Source organism: Sorghum bicolor, chromosome 5 (assembly GCF_000003195.3).
Source record: "Sorghum bicolor cultivar BTx623 chromosome 5, Sorghum_bicolor_NCBIv3, whole genome shotgun sequence".
NCBI classification, from domain to species: Eukaryota; Viridiplantae; Streptophyta; class Magnoliopsida; order Poales; family Poaceae; genus Sorghum; species Sorghum bicolor.
This window is the reverse complement of record NC_012874.2, coordinates 66,627,845-66,643,476: the sequence shown is the minus strand read 5'-3', so window position 1 is coordinate 66,643,476 and position 15,632 is coordinate 66,627,845. Positions and strand designations below refer to the sequence as shown.

The 15,632-nt window shown below is 40.8% G+C and overlaps 2 protein-coding genes across 4 annotated transcripts; one reads left to right on the top strand and one right to left on the bottom strand.

Moving 5' to 3' along the window:
- On the top strand, positions 943-6,514 carry LOC8066716 (putative 14-3-3-like protein GF14-H). 3 transcript variants are annotated; one of them, XM_002451058.2, is made up of 7 exons: positions 1,018-1,235; positions 2,629-2,929; positions 4,124-4,211; positions 4,304-4,413; positions 4,906-5,045; positions 5,730-5,764; positions 6,094-6,514. In XM_002451058.2, the coding sequence occupies exons 1-7, from the start codon at positions 1,172-1,174 to the stop codon at positions 6,097-6,099; spliced, it is 744 nt and encodes a 247-aa protein (XP_002451103.1). In that variant the 5' UTR covers positions 1,018-1,171; the 3' UTR covers positions 6,100-6,514. The 3 variants fall into 3 exon arrangements, 2 of the variants coding, with proteins under 2 accessions (XP_021317347.1, XP_002451103.1); XM_021461672.1 differs by lacking the exon at positions 4,304-4,413 and having other exon boundaries at positions 943-1,235; positions 4,101-4,211; positions 6,094-6,122; XR_002453570.1 differs by lacking the exons at positions 5,730-5,764; positions 6,094-6,514 and having other exon boundaries at positions 948-1,235; positions 4,304-4,524.
- Positions 7,568-9,018, bottom strand: LOC8066715 (cytosolic sulfotransferase 5). The gene is made up of 2 exons (XM_002449791.2): positions 8,928-9,018; positions 7,568-8,768 (listed from the first exon to the last, which is right to left on the bottom strand). The coding sequence occupies exons 1-2, from the start codon at positions 8,946-8,948 to the stop codon at positions 7,740-7,742; spliced, it is 1,050 nt and encodes a 349-aa protein (XP_002449836.1). The 5' UTR covers positions 8,949-9,018; the 3' UTR covers positions 7,568-7,739.

Here is a 15,632-nt window from a genome sequence, read left to right as displayed (position 1 = left end):
CTAATGTGAGATACTAATTCCAAAAACTATTTGCTTTTCAAATAAGGAGACAGCTTCTAATTAAAAATTAATTTTGTTTAATTTTTACTTTTTTAATTAACATATGCGCAAAAAACCGCAGAACCTCAAACAAATTGGACCTTACAATGCGAGCAAGTCTCTCTCTCTCTCTCTCTCTCTCTCTCTCTCTCAATTTGGACTTGTACATGAGCAAATAAAAACTCTGACCTGGGACCACCACCGGTTCGCCATCACTGAACGCGTGCACATCATCCCGTTTAAACAATGGTCTCATCTCATGACCAAAAGCAATTGTTTTGGGATAGTATAATCCTAATCCTTTGGACACCTAAGCCGAAGGCAATAGATTAAAAAACAGAGTTGCTTGTATGATTGATGGGCTGTGATCCGTTCCATGGAATAATAAAAAATTGGGATGTGACAAAAGGTGGCAATGCTATCTTTTCTTTTGTCATCAAAAGTGTCAGCTGGCCTGCCTTTCCTTGAAGCCAGAAAAAAAGAGATTAAAAAAAGGTGAGCTTCAAAAACATGAACGCGAAAGTCTGACGGGAAGGAAAAGATTTGAATGTAATTAAAGGATTTGTGTAACATTTATATAAATATAACAAAAATTGTACTATATTGTTGATAAATTTCTTTACAAGATGATAAGAGTCAAACATTTCTTTGTCTCATGATTTACTTTTTTTTGTGTCATCAACCTACCACAGAGTTGGGTTTTATGTTTGAAAATGAGAGGGAGAAAAAGGCAATGAAATGAGGAGGGGGAAGAAAAAGATCTTGGACTAGAGAAATGTGTGTGGTCATGGTCTCAAGGATGTGACTTCCCGTGGCCCAAAGCGAAGCACCCAACTGTCAGTCTGTCACAATTTGGGCCACACTTTAAAAATCACTATCGGATACGTACTCACATCATTCAGATTACACAAAAATCATTCTTGCTGGCTGCTAATCAGATGCCACCACATATATCATGGGCTCCATCTACAAGAACTGAGAGCCATCTGCCCCATCTGGTCCCAAAAGTGGAAAAAAGGCAGAGTGGAGCACACCTTCCGTTTTAGGAAGGTGAGAAGTGGGGGAGCCGGGGAGTTGGGAGAGAGAGTGAGAGAGAGAGAGAGGCAGGGATCAGCGGCGGCTGGCGGAGGAGATGGAGGAGCGGGAGAAGCTCGTGTGCCTGGCCAAGCTCGCCGAGCAGGCGGAGCGATACGACGGTGAGGGATCTCATTCTTGCGCCTCTGCTTAATACTAATGCCTGTATGCACTGCAGTCTGTAGTGTTGTTCTTGGCGCCTTGCATTTTGGGGGAAATCCGTGGTCTCTTCTTAGGAGGAATGGAATCGGGGGCCTTTGGCCTTCGATTCGGTGCGTTTGCATCGGTCTCTGCTTTACTTGCTTGAACTCGTGAACAGTAACATGCCGTCCGCCGCAGCAGCAACTGTTTTTGTTTTGGGATGGGATTTTTCTTTCTGCGCTGGAGTGAGCAATCCTCAGAAACTGCAGCTGTTCGATCACTGCGTCCCTTCTGCGTAGCGATTCCTGGCTAATTTCAATGTTTTTTTTTTGGTTTATTTTGGGGACTGTTTGGAGCAACACTGGGGGCAAGCGTGTTCTCCTCTGATATAAAGATATCATTTTGACAGCGATTTGGGACCAATCTCGCGATTGATGAGTATTTCTGACAGGTTTCTGTTACTTCTAGTTGTGTCGATTTGTGTCTGCTCAAGGGACCAACGAAATTATTTGTGTCCAATGGTTCGTGGGGGCCAATTCTTTGAGTGCCCTTGGGTTGCTTTTCTACTTGATGTTGCCATGAGAAGAAAAGAATGATGTAGGTATCGTGGATGATGCAAATGAGAAAAGGAAAAAAACATAGTCAATATACCTCTATCCATTCTATTTATAGGCTTGGTACCCATGATCTCTATTAGACTCTACAGGTGTGGAATAAGTGAAGCTGTGGAACCCAATATCTATGTTCGCATTCAGATTTTAGTTTAATGTGAAAAGAAGTTTAGCAATATATAAAGTCATATCCTTTCTTCTGTCTAGACTCTAGAGTGGTTTCATCTAGTGGCCTAGTACCCAACTGGAATGGCATAATCTAGACTCCTTCGAATTGTTATGCCCAACTTCTGGAACCCATTTTTTAGCAATTTGGCCACAACTGGATGCTTGTCTCTTATTTCTTTATACTGCAAATTGTTTCGTTATGTTGGCTAGGATTCTTTAACCTGGGGCTTGTCAGTCAATATATTGACCTGAGCACTAATAGGTACAATTTGGCATAAAAACATATGACTACTTCCCATAAAGGTCCCTGTTGCGTTATTCTTTGAGGTGTACTATGAGGTTTTGTATCCATCTAGCCTTAATATTCCCTCTGAAAAGTGCAGACACCATTTTGGGTCTGAAGTTCTCCATTCTTCTTCCTCTTGCTCTTCTTTTTATAGGAACCTCCTGCCTCCTAAGGATCAGTTATATCAGTTTAGCTCTTATTCCTCTTTCTTTGGCAAATCTAAGAACTCTTGGAAGTAAATGGAAACATGACAAAAAGTTTACTGAAGTAATTTTCAATTTTTAACTCAATCGATGATTGTTATGGCAGATATGGTGGAATTCATGAAGAATCTTGCTAGGATGGATGTGGACATGAGTGCTGAAGAAAGGCATTTGTTCTCAGTTGGTTTCAAGAACACTATCGGGGCAAAGAGAGCATCGTGGAGAATCATTTGTTCACATGAGCAAAAGGTCACAACTGATCGTCAGACTGGTGTGATGATAGATGCCTATAAGAAGATAGTAGAAGATGAACTAAGGAAGGTTTGCAATGAAGTATTGTCAGTCATCGCTATTCACTGCCTTCCCTTGGCCAATACGAGTGAAAATGTCGTATTCTTTTATAAGATGTATGTACAGGTTCCTTGATTCAGCAATCTGTTTCTCATTTGCCTTTCATTTTCTGATGATGCCCTATTTTCTAATGATTATGTTCAGAGTTTATTTTCTATCAATATCTCATTAACTTTCCAGGTAAATTGATATTGCTTTTTCCAAGACAGTACAATTTTGAGCTCAAAATCTCTTTTGAAGAGCTCATTTCCACCAAAAGTTTTTCTGGTAAATCATTTGCAAAGCTTTCATGATTGATCATCATTATGGTAGCAGGAGCTCCAGAAAATGGTGTATATCTGTCCCAGAATTCGTTTGAATTCCTATTTTTGTTTAAAAAAAGTGGCATTACATATGAAAATAAAATAAAAATATATATGCCAAACTGCCCAAGCAAAGGAGATGAAATACACAATCACAATATTTCTTATATGTGTTTTTGGATTCTGTGCACTTTTTTAGAGAAGCACAAAGGTACTTATGATGGTACTAGATTTAGATGATTTGCTATATATTTTTTTGATAAAGAAAACAATAAGCTGCATCTTTCCTAATGGAATTACTACTGAGTACTGGATTTAACTGAAGCTACTTCAGTTTATCTATACATGTGAAGCTTTCTTGTAGTAGCGTATTATCGGGTAAGATGTTCACAAAGGAAGAAAAAGAAATAAGTTTAAATAGCTGATCAATCTCCTGGTCTCCAAATGTTGAGCAAGTCAAGCGGCTTTAATTTAATGATATGACATTTTGTTACATTGGCCTTCATTTTTAGTTTCTTTACTATGAAATTCACTATATATGAGGGTAGTCTGTTTTTCAGTCTTACAAAATGGTTTCCATTATATGGTAAGTATAATGAAGTTTTTTAAACGCCCTACTTTATTTCTGAGAAACAATTACCATGATTATCTTGGTATCTCATTATCCTGTCCATGATTGTTTTGGGTGTACATCAACATTAGACAATTGAATGGTGTTTCAGTAGTTCTGAAGTGCTTGATCAGTCAATTGTGTATCTGACGCTGTAGGATGATACTAGGAATTTTACATGGTCTATGTGTTACCCTGGTAATCTATTGACATTAGGTCTGATTCTCTTATCATTTCAGTGATAATGTCTCCTGTGTAGCACCTGCATGTTAACATCATACTCCTGTCCTACAATATTTTCCTTACCTGCTTTAGATTTGAGTCCTATACTGTTGCAGGAAAGGTGACTACTACCGATACTTGGCTGAATTTAGCAGTGGAACTGAAAAGAAAGCTGCCTCTGACCAGTCACTTATGGCCTATCAGGTGCTAAATCTTCCAAATATTATACATGGGCTCAAATGAACCTTTCGGTAAAGCCTATCCCTTCCTGTTAAAATAACAAACATTTGCTGCAGCATGCCATGGTTGTCGCCTCCAGTGAGCTCTCACCTGCCCACCAGATCCGGCTTGGTCTTGCTCTCAATTTGTCGGTCTTCTTTTATGAGATAATGAACTCTCATGAGAGGTCACTCATCTTCAATGGCTTGTTTCTCCCTTTTCATTGATGTTTCAAATTCATAGATATTCCTATCCACTCATGTTTCATGTTTTGAAACATGGGCTTACTTGCAAAGAGGTGACTATTTTCAAATAAACCATTCACCTGCTGCAGATGCTTTATTACTAAGTTAAATTATTTTGTTTTCCCCAAAAGGCATTTTGAGACATTTAGCCATTTGCATAATTTAAACCTCATGTACACAATATTTAGTTAAAAATGTGTTTTACAGTCTGAATCCACTGGATGCTAGTTGGGCACATGATAGATTCATTGGTTCTGCCTTTTTTTAGAAAGGCTCAAAGGCATTTGAGATTATGTTTGTTTTTCCCCCTCCTGGAAGCTGTATTTGGCCACGTGATAGATTTGGTGTCATCCCAGTATGCTGCTTGACAGGCCACTAGTTTTTAATAGCATCAAGTTCAGTCTCTGAGTTTCATGGTTACCTCTCTTTTTCAGAGCTTGCCAAGTGGCAAAACAAGCATTCAATGAGGCTCTTACTGAGATAAATTCTGGTGAAGGGGTTTACAAGGATAGCACACTTATGATGCAGCTTCTGAAGGACAACTTAGCATTGTGGACATCAGAACTAACCGGAGGTAATCCATCTTTGCAAAAATACTTTCTTACCGTTAACTAATGGTCACATAAACCTTTCTATCGGAGACAAAAAGTGAAGTTGTAACTTAGCAAGTAGTAGAAATTTGTTTGTATGTCCCATTTCATCTAGATTATTTTATAGTATAACTTATAAGCTGTCAAATTCCTGGTACAATACTGACTAGTGGGTACTTATATCCCCCATATGGAGGAGCAATGACTTAACTTCAAGTGAAAAGATATGCATGCATTTTGCAGACCACGCTGAGTCACTACAGAAGATTTGAGAGGGAGTTGCTAGGCATAACAATTCTTAGTAATCAGCCTATAATGACATAAATTGGATATCAAGTTGAACTGTGCCTTGATTATTTGCTATAGTGGCCTGCAGAGTACTGACAATGCTTTACTTGAAATTCGGTTAAGCCAAAACTTTCCTTCATATTCATTTATATGATAAAACTTACAGAATATTACTTATCCTAAATACCCATTCAGTTTCAGTGGCTGACTACTCACAAGTCACAATGTACCTAGAAAATGTGTTCATCCTTATATGGGACTTATAATTTAGGAATTGAAGATTAGGGATTATGACCTACAACTTGTTAATATTAATAAATTGTTGACATAAGTACAACAACACAAAGATTCAACTGACATGTGTTTCTTCATTTTCACAGGTGAAGCATCCAAGGATAATGATGTCGACATGGAGGTATGGTCCCTCTACCTATGACTTGAATTTGGTTTCGATAGTGTGCTGACTCCGCAATGTCTGTGAAAGAATGAAGTGGTCCAATGCACAAAATACTACTATTTGTTTATCTTATATAAATGCTTTCCAATGTAAAAGCCTGGACCTATATCACGACCTCAGCTTGCATTAACAGAGTGAAATGAAATACAAAGTTTGTTCCAATTAATACGTTTTAAATAATTTCCCAATATTCTTTTGTTAGCAAGCTACAATAGTTTGTATGATCTTATAATACTTTTGCTGACATGTTCTGAGCATGCGCTGATACATCTTCAATGTTTGGGTAGGGTTGATTGATATGAGCTCAAGGAACACAGAACACACGCAAAGTATCCAATCTGCGCTGCTAGCGAACCCGGGTCCTCAAGTTTTTCTGCATCGGAATTCGGAAGATCCCCACTTATTTTTCTGAAGTTTTCTGTTCCTCTGTTTCGGCCATCGTTTGGCCCTAGAGTCAGTGTCCCTACTAAGTGTTTCTCAGAGGTCTGGACTGGTGACCATCCAACAAGCTTTGGTCATATTTTGTGAGCTTGTGCTGGTGACCACCCAGCTCTGATGTTATGTTGCTTCTTTTTTTTTCGGTGCTTCAGAGGCATCTTTGTACACCGATGACAAAATGTATCTCTTATCAATACATTAAAAGACTGTCGCTGTCGTTATTAATCTAGCTATCCTGTTCCAGGTGATGCTATATCGGCAATTTACATTGATGAGAGTGAGTTTTGAACTAAATACACTGGAAACCCATCTATGCTCTTGACAGTTTTGCTGATGAACATGTGGGCGCTGTGCGCATGCACGGGGGTTGCAGGACCCTGATGGGCTGTAGGACCGGGCCAATGGTCAAGAGAAGTGGGCTGGGCCATCCTGGCGAGGGTGCAGTGGGCCGCATCCAGGCTCGCCGCCGCCACCAGGTCGGCCTTCGGCAAGCCGGCCGGCGACCACCCCGGCATTCTCCGTTATTGAGCTTCCTCGACCTCGATGTTGCCACCGGAAGCAGCCATCGCCGACCCTACGGCAACAAGAGTGAGCTTTCTAGGTACCTTCCACGCCATTAGCAAGTCGATCGATGGGCCGGGTTCGGTGGTCAGCTTTCACAAGGGCCAGGGACGACGACACCGCGCGCCATAGTAGCACGTGATCATCGATCTTTCAAACATGCGGCGCCGCTGTTGCTATCATCTGATAGATTGTGATCTTTGTCTCGTGAGAGGTGAGAAAGAAAAAAATCTGACGTCGACAATGCATGGGGCCGGCCGGGGTCTTGTACTATGGTCATTTTCGTCAAGGTCGATCCTTAGCAGCCTAACTTGATCCACGTTCCTGTTTTTGTTTTTATGTTCATGTTCATGCGTTCCGGAAACACAAATGTTTCTATTTCCACGTTATAAAATGATATCCAAGTTCTTGTTCTAGTTTTAGAAACGGGGACGGGAACATAGCTGCTATGGGTCGTTGATCACCGTTTTGTGCTGGTCACAAAGGGAGATTAGAGTGCAATGACCTTTTTTTAATTTACAAAATGGAAGAGAACTTCCTGCCTCTGCGAAAGTCACTTATTTTCAGAGGCAGTTGTCATAAATAACCGTCCTTAAAAACATTATTTTTAGAGGCGATTCTCTTAACGAAACCATACAGATTTCATAATGGAACGCTCCTAAAAATGGATCTTCAGCAGCGGTCACAGAGCTACAGTGCTAGCTTATGGGCGACGTTATAAACTGTGTGCTAGTTTAACTGCGATAGAAAAGGAAGACATTCTTAAAGATCTTTTCTGTACTATGATAGTAAATATATCAACATCCTTAGACTGATAAATGAGTATGTACATACACAACGTAATTTATTGATCACAGAAGTAACTACTTCTGAAAGTATAAAAAATACATCCATTATAATATAATAAATATAGAGAGATTTTTAAAAAATCTTATTAATCATTATGCAAGACTGAGCCCGCAAAGGTGAGTCCAGAACCTCGAGTGGCCTCCTCAACGATCTTATCCAGCCTCGCCGCCATCTCCACGGTCATGTAGTTTTTCCAGTCGCCGACCTGCCCTTTCCTGAAGTAGGCCTCATTCCTGAACGCCAGCACCGTGCTGCCATTCTTGTTCACGTCCATGCCCTTCAGGCTCGCCAAGCTGCAGAGCTCCACGATCTGCTCCACCACGCCGCCAGCCTCCTCCTCTTCCTCCTCCTCGGAGAACGCGCACCCCATGAACGCCGCCAGCTTCTTCAGGTTACCCACCGGGTCTCCCAGCATGTCCTCGTACCTCAGGAACAGCACCTCGTCAGGCCTCCTCTGGCTCTCGCGCCAGAACTCCATGGCGTTGCGCCAGTAGGGGCCTCCGGGGTACCGTCCCTGGCAGAAGAGCTCGAAGACGTCCTCGAATTTGGTCAGGCTTGCCGCCGATGACTCGCCGACCCAGGCGCCGCCGCCGCCGGCGGCCGCCAAAGTCGGTCCCTCCTTGAGGTGGAAGTTCCAGAAGGAGACCAGCATGTCCTTGGGATCCCGGCACACGTAGACGATCCGGCACCCGGAGCCCTCCGCCGTGATGGCATCGGGAAGCAGGGAGTAGGGGATGTGCGTCTGTACCAGCAGTGGCCGCCGTGATGGAGGAGGACGGAGGAGGGCCTCGTCGCCGTCGCCGTCGTCGTTGTCGTCGTCCTGGGTGACCATCATCATCTCCAGGAAGGCGACGCAGTCGTGGGGGTTGTGGTGCCGGAGCGGGTGGTGGGCGTCGGACGGCGAGTGCGTGGCACGGTTGAGCGTCGCGAAGGCGAGGGCCTTGAGCCAGGTGGTGCCGGATTTCGGCAAGCTGGCCAGCAAGATGTCTGGTGGGTTGGACTTGATGCGTGTGCGAGCGGCGGCGACGGCGTTCTGCATGATGTCGGCGAGCCAGAAGCCTCCGTACTGCCCATCGTTGTCGTTCCTCCTCGCCGTGGTGGTGGTGCCCAGCAGCTGTACGTGTTTTTTTTTTTTGGCAGAATAAGCAAGCGTTTAGTACGTACGTACATCGAATCATGCATGCGCATCGTCCTTCAAATCAATCAGTTGATGAAAGAACGAAGAATAAGAAGGCAATAACATGGAATTGAATTGCCAAATAAAACTCATCACCTGAATATCGTCGTCCTCCATGAGTTCCCCCCTCGCGGTTCATGCGGGCACGACGCCCCCAACCAGCAGAAACTATAAGTATATATAGGCCTTGTTTAGATGCGAAATTTTTTTTGGATTTCACTTCTGTAGCACTTTCTTTGTTTGTGGTAAATATTGTCCAATTATAGAATAACTAAGATCAAAACATCCGTCTCGCGATTTACAGATAAACTGTGTAATTAGTTTTTATTTTCATCTATATATATTTAATGTTTCATGCAGCAATAATACGAAGGGTTGGTCAGGTCGATGGGTTCGGTGGTCGGCTTTCACGAAGGCCCGCGCAGGGGACGAGACAGCGCCATAGTAGCACGTGCATCGATCTTTCAAACACGCCGCCGCTGTTGCTATCATCTGATGGCTGGTCCTTGTCTCGTGAGAGGTGAGAAAGAAAAATCTTACGTCGACAATGGGGGTTGTTGGTTTGTAGCTACGGTGGTCATTTTCGTCGAGGGTCAATGAGCCAATGAGCTAGTATGTAGGGGATTTTTAGGTGGTTTTCTCATGATCTCCGTCAGTGCCGGTCTCGAGATTTTTGTGTGTGAGTAACACCAGCAGACCTGAGTTCGACTCCCCATGGGAGCGAATTTAAACAGGTCTGCATTATATAAAAAAAATAAGCTAAGGTTTCCCTCGCTGACTTTGGTCAAAAAAAAAATTGTGTTCTACTAGAATCAAATATAAAGTAGAGACACCTTAATATAATTTAAAACTTAAGCATCAATCATTGACATAAACCCATCAGTTTGTGATGGCACACTTGACAATGACATGTGGACTATCATTGCCGGTTCGTGGCTCCAACTGGCAATAACAGACTGCTGGTTGGAATTATAAACCAGCAACGATAGCATGTTTTGTAAAAAAAAAAAAATCATTATATGACATAGATGAACTTTATATCAAAATTGTAGAGTTTAAAGACATGTAAAACTTTACGGTTGACAACTTTTTGATTTGTGGCCCTACAATATTCATTCTCAAATGAGATTTGAGATGATTAACAATGTCAAATGGAGATGAAGTCAAATAAAAGTTGTAGCATTCGACCAGATCTATAACTTTATAGTTAACAACTTTTTGATTTGAGTTTGCTTAGAGTATCAAATATATAATATAATTTTTAAAATTGTGTAGTTAAAAGAATAGTGCTAGTTATATAGTCACATATATATTGCGTAGCTCAGTTGGTATGTACACACGAGGGGATGTTAACGTTTCGTCTCAATTTTGAATCATGAGAAACACCCGGCAGTGATTTGAGTTCGCTTGGAGTATCAAATATATAATATAATATTTAAAATTATAGAGTTAAAAGAATAGTGCTAGTTATATATATAGTCATATATATTGTGTAGCTCAATTCGTATGTACACACACGAGGGGATGTTAACGTTTCATCTCGATTTTGAGTCCTGAGAAACACCCAGCAGTGATTATGAAATCTAGCATAGTGTAAATCTAAATGCATAGCAAAAAGTATGTATCTTGAAAAACCAAAATGTCTTAAATAATTTGAATAGAGAGAGTACCGTCTAGATGCCACAATAATCTAGATCACTGCTGATGGCCTCCCTCCACATCACATTACACCGCTTGGCTTACTAAAAATTTTTATTTGAGTAAAGTACATTGGGGGTCATCAAATTTATTCGGCAATGTTATCTTGGACCTAAAATCATAGGTTGTCTGTTTCAGACCTTTAAACTTGTTCAATTGTATCATCTCGGTCTCTAAACTGATCGTCAAACTTTTCGAGATAAATCTTGTTCAATTGTAACCGCCAGCGTTAGGGGCCAGTAAAAATAAATCTTTGCACTAGCGGTTGGCTAAAAGAATCGCCTGTGAAAATCTATGCCAACCGCCAGTGGAAATATTTTTCTAGAAAATATGAAATCGGCTTTTAGAAATAGGAAATAAAAGATTTAATCTCAGGGAGGCCCACTAGCCCCAAGACCTTGCCCTCACATGTAACCTCCTCTACCATTCCATCCAACCACCATTGGAAATATTTTTTTAGAAAATATGAAATCGGTTTTTAAAAATAGAAAATAAAAGATTTTAATCTCAAGGGAGGCCCACTAGCCAATCTCCTATTACATGGCTGATAGAATTTGAACCCAAGACCTTGCCCTCACATGTAACCTCCTCTACCACTCCACCCATCACTCAATTGTGTCTATATTAGAGTTTAGTTCCCCACATATTATTCTAAATCGAGCATGCATTGATTGTTTGAGGCCCTAAACGGATTCAAATAGAAAAATTATCAACTACAAAGTTTCATAACTTTTCAGGATCTACAACTTTTGGTAGTTTCTCCATTCGAAGTCATTTATAAAATTTGAATTTCAAATTTGAGAAATTCAAACATAGTTTTCGACAACAAGATGATTTCAAATAAAAAATTTATCAACTACAAAGTTTCATAACTTTTCAAGATCTGCAACTTTCATTTTGCCATTTTTTCCAAACGAGGTCATTAAGCTCAAAAAATTGAATTTTAAATTATTTCTACAAGCGAATTTCTTAATAATCCGCCTGTAGAAATATGATTTTTAGCGGCGGTTCCTTAGGAAAACCGCCTGTAGAAATATATGATTTCTACAAGTGGTTTTGTTAGGTCAATTTTCACTGGCGGTTTTCTTAAGAAACCGCCAGTGGAAATACACCATTTCTACTGGCGGTTTTCCTTTCACAGACGATTTTTGAGTCGGGCCCGCCAATTTCTTTTCACAGTATAAAAAAATCCACGGCCAGCGTAGAGCTTTTTTGTATTAGTGCTCCAATTCCTGCATGAAGACATCATATGACGTTGTGATTTTTTTCTTTTCATATAATGGTGTAGTTTTATATTCATTTGTGACGATTCAATAATCTTGGGTTTGTCAGACTTACTATAGATCCCAAGATGGAATACGGATCATACTGACACGATAGGTAAAATGGCCGTTATGAAATAAACAAAGGTTTTCATAACAAATTATTATAAAGATTTGTTTGGGTCATCACAGAGAAGTACCTTCTCTCTTGATGAATCACAAACAAGTGATATTCCGCAGGTTAATGAAGAGGAGAATAAGATACTAACTGAAGCTTTTACAGAAAAAGAGGTTAGAGATGCTATTTTCCAAATGAAACACAATAAGGCACCAGGCCCTGATGGCTTTCCGGCAGAGTTTTATCAAGTGTTTTGGGCTCTAATTAAAGATGACCTAATGGCCATGTTTCAAGAGTTCCATGCTGGTAACTTGCCTCTCTTCAACCTTAACTTTGGAACAATTACCCTGATTCCAAAACAAAAGGAAGTAAAAAAGATACAGCAGTATAGGCCTATATGCATGCTGAATGTAAGCTTTAAGATCTTTACTAAGGTCTTGGCTAACAGGCTTACTGTGCTGGCCGACAAAGTAGTGAGAAAGTCACAAACCGCATTTATGCCAGGAAGAAACATTTTGGAAGGGGTGGTGATTCTGCATGAAACAATACATGAACTGCACAAAAAAAAGAAGAATGGAGTGATATTGAAATTGGATTTCGAAAAAGCCTATGATAAAGTAAATTGGCCTTTTGTGCAGCAAACGCTTAGGTTGAAAGGCTTCTCGCCTGTTTGGTGTAAGTGGATTGAAAAGGCTGTAAGTCAAGGGAATGTGGGGATCAAAGTGAATGATGAGATTGGTCAGAACTTCCAAACCAGAAAAGGACTGAGGCAAGGGGATCCACTCTCACCTATCCTTTTTAATTTGGTGGCGGACATGCTGGCCATTCTTGTTTCGAGAGCAAAGAATGACGGGCAGTTTGGAGGCCTAGTACCTAACCTCATTGATGATGGGTTGTCTATTCTGCAATATGCAGATGATACTATTTTGTTCATGGACGATGATTTAGTGGGGGCTAGAAATCTAAAGTTAGTGCTAGTAGCTTTTGAGAAGTTGTCGGGCTTGAAAATCAATTTTCATAAGAGCGAGTTGTTTTGTTTCGGAGGAGCTAAGGACAGAAGCAAGGAATATGTGGAGCTGTTCGGCTGCGTAGAGGGGAGCTTCTCCTTCAGATACTTAGGAATCCCAATGCACTTCCGGAAGCTTTCGAACAAGCACTGGAGTTCAATCGAAGAGCGATTCCAGAAAAAACTTAGTAGCTGGAAAGGGAAGCTGCTATCTTCTGGGGGCAGATTAGTGCTAATAAATTCAGTCCTGTCTAGTCTGCCTATGTTCATGATGTCCTTTTTTGCAATTCCTAAAGGGGTGCAAAAAAGACTAGATTATTATCGATCCAGATTTTTCTGGCAGTGTGACGAACATAAGAAGAAGTATAGGTTAGCAAAGTGGAATATACTTTGTAAACCAAGGTGCATGGGGGGATTGGGGATCTTAGAACTTAGAAACCCAGAACAAATGCTTACTTAGTAAGTGGTTGTTCAAGCTCTTCAATGAGGATGGTCTTTGGCAAGATGTGCTGAAAAGGAAGTATGTCAAAGACAAATGCTTATCTCAAATCAAAAAGCGTCCAGGAGATTCCCATTTCTGGTCTGGACTGATGGAGGTGAAAGAATTGTTACTTCAGCATGGTCGATTCATAGTAAATAATGGTTGTCAGACTAGGTTCTGGGAGGATGTGTGGACTGATCAACAACCGTTAATGCAGAAATTTCCAGACCTGTATAGAATCGTGAGGAAGAAAGGGGTTTCAGTTGCTAGTGTACTTAGTTCTACCCCGCTGAATGTTTCCTTCAGACGGGGTTTAGTGGGGGAAAGACTGAAGGATTGGCTCAATTTAGTGGCTCTAGTGCTACAGGTATGCCTGAACAATGACAAAGACAAATTCATTTGGCAAAATAAAAAGAATGGAGTTTTCTCAACGCAGTCAATGTATAGAGAAATAATGAAAAGAGAGAAGATATCTGGAAACGAAGTATTCTGGAAAGCGAAGTTGCCTTTGAAAATTAAAATTTTTCTTTGGTACTTGAAAAGAGGAGTAATTTTAACAAAAGACAACTTATTAAAAAGAAGATGGAAGGGTGATTCTAAGTGTAATCTGTGTGGTCTGGATGAAAGTATCCAACACCTCTTCTTTGAATGCCGGGTGGCTAGATTTGTTGGAACGCATTATTTATAACTTTTAGTATTAAACCACCAAAGTGTACATCCCACATGTTTGGATCTTGGATAAGGGGTTTTGCTCCAAGGCTAAGAAATCAAATGCTAGTGGGGATAGCAGCTTTTTGTTGGGTTTTATGGCTAAATAGAAATGATGCGGTTTTCCAAAATTTGGTTGCTAATTCTTATTTGCAGGTGATTTTCAGGGGGACTTTCTGGATCAGGCATTGGTCTCTGCTGTCTAAAGAGGAAGAGAGAAGAAATTTGAATTATGGCTGCAGATATCTGGAAGGAGCAGCACTACAACTCTTTAGTTCCTGGAAACATTATAAGAGAATAGGAGTGTAGAATCCTTCTTTTGTTTTGGTCTGTGCCTCGGGCAGTACCTGTTTGATTTCCTTCCTGTGTAAGGCAACAGATATCTGTTGTGTTTGCCCGGTTCGAGTGTCTTCATGTGTAAGGTTTAGATTTGTGATCAGTTTGCTTGCTTTAGCTGAGCTCTGGACTTTGTCATGGCTAGGTTGCCCTCATGTGTTAGGGCCCAAGTTTTTATCTTGTTTGCCGCTTAGCGGATTCTGGGTTATGTCCCAACTTTTGTAATGTTTAAGCTGTAAGCATTCACTCGTGAATGTGCAGGCTGGAATGGATATTCCTTTATCTAAAAAAAAAGAACAGAAGGAAAAGAGTTCAGAGTTCAGAACAGGGTGACATGTATTCATTTCACAGCGCAATCCACTACACGACACGGGCCGTCATGAAACATTCAGCGATCACCCCTGCAGTCTCACTCTTGTTGCCGGACGCTCAACAGTTATCGTCACCGCGCCCTTCCTGATGCTGGTATTTTGCAGATCAATATGTGGGTGTGTATGAGCCTTTATACATGTGCAGATTTTACTAGTATGGGGCGTGTGGGTCCTATAACACCAAACAACAGTTTTTTTTCGGAAGATATACGTACGTAGTCAGTAACGAAAGACTAGAGATAATACATTGGACGGATCATACATAGGTAGTCAAGTCAATCACAGTAGTATGTGTAGCATCATTACATTGCACAAATTAAAATGCATATAATTAGGACTTGTTTAGTTAGCAAAAATTTTCAAGATTCCCCATCACATCGAATCTTTGATCGCATGCATGGAGCATTAAATATAGACGAAAATAAAAACTAATTGCATAGTTTACCTATAATTTGTGAGATGAATCTTTTGAGCCTAGTTACTCCGTGATTGGACAATGTTTGTCAAATAAAAACGAAAGTGCTACAGTAGCCAAAAACCCAAATTTTTACAAACTAAACAAGGCCTTACTGGTCATGAGTCATGACGGTTTTATATATATATACAACATATATATAATAAGGCGATGCAGCAGTAGCTTCCCCTGTCCTACTTGTTTGACAAAAGCGCCTAAGAGGAGGATGAGTACTGTGACCATTGTCACGAGCTGGTCATTAGCCATGGGGTTGACGAACCTGCTTCTTCCTCCAGCCTGAAAACAGGTTTGCTTCGAGATCGTGACCAGTATGGATAACTGGCAAACTCGCTCTCAAAGTGTTGCT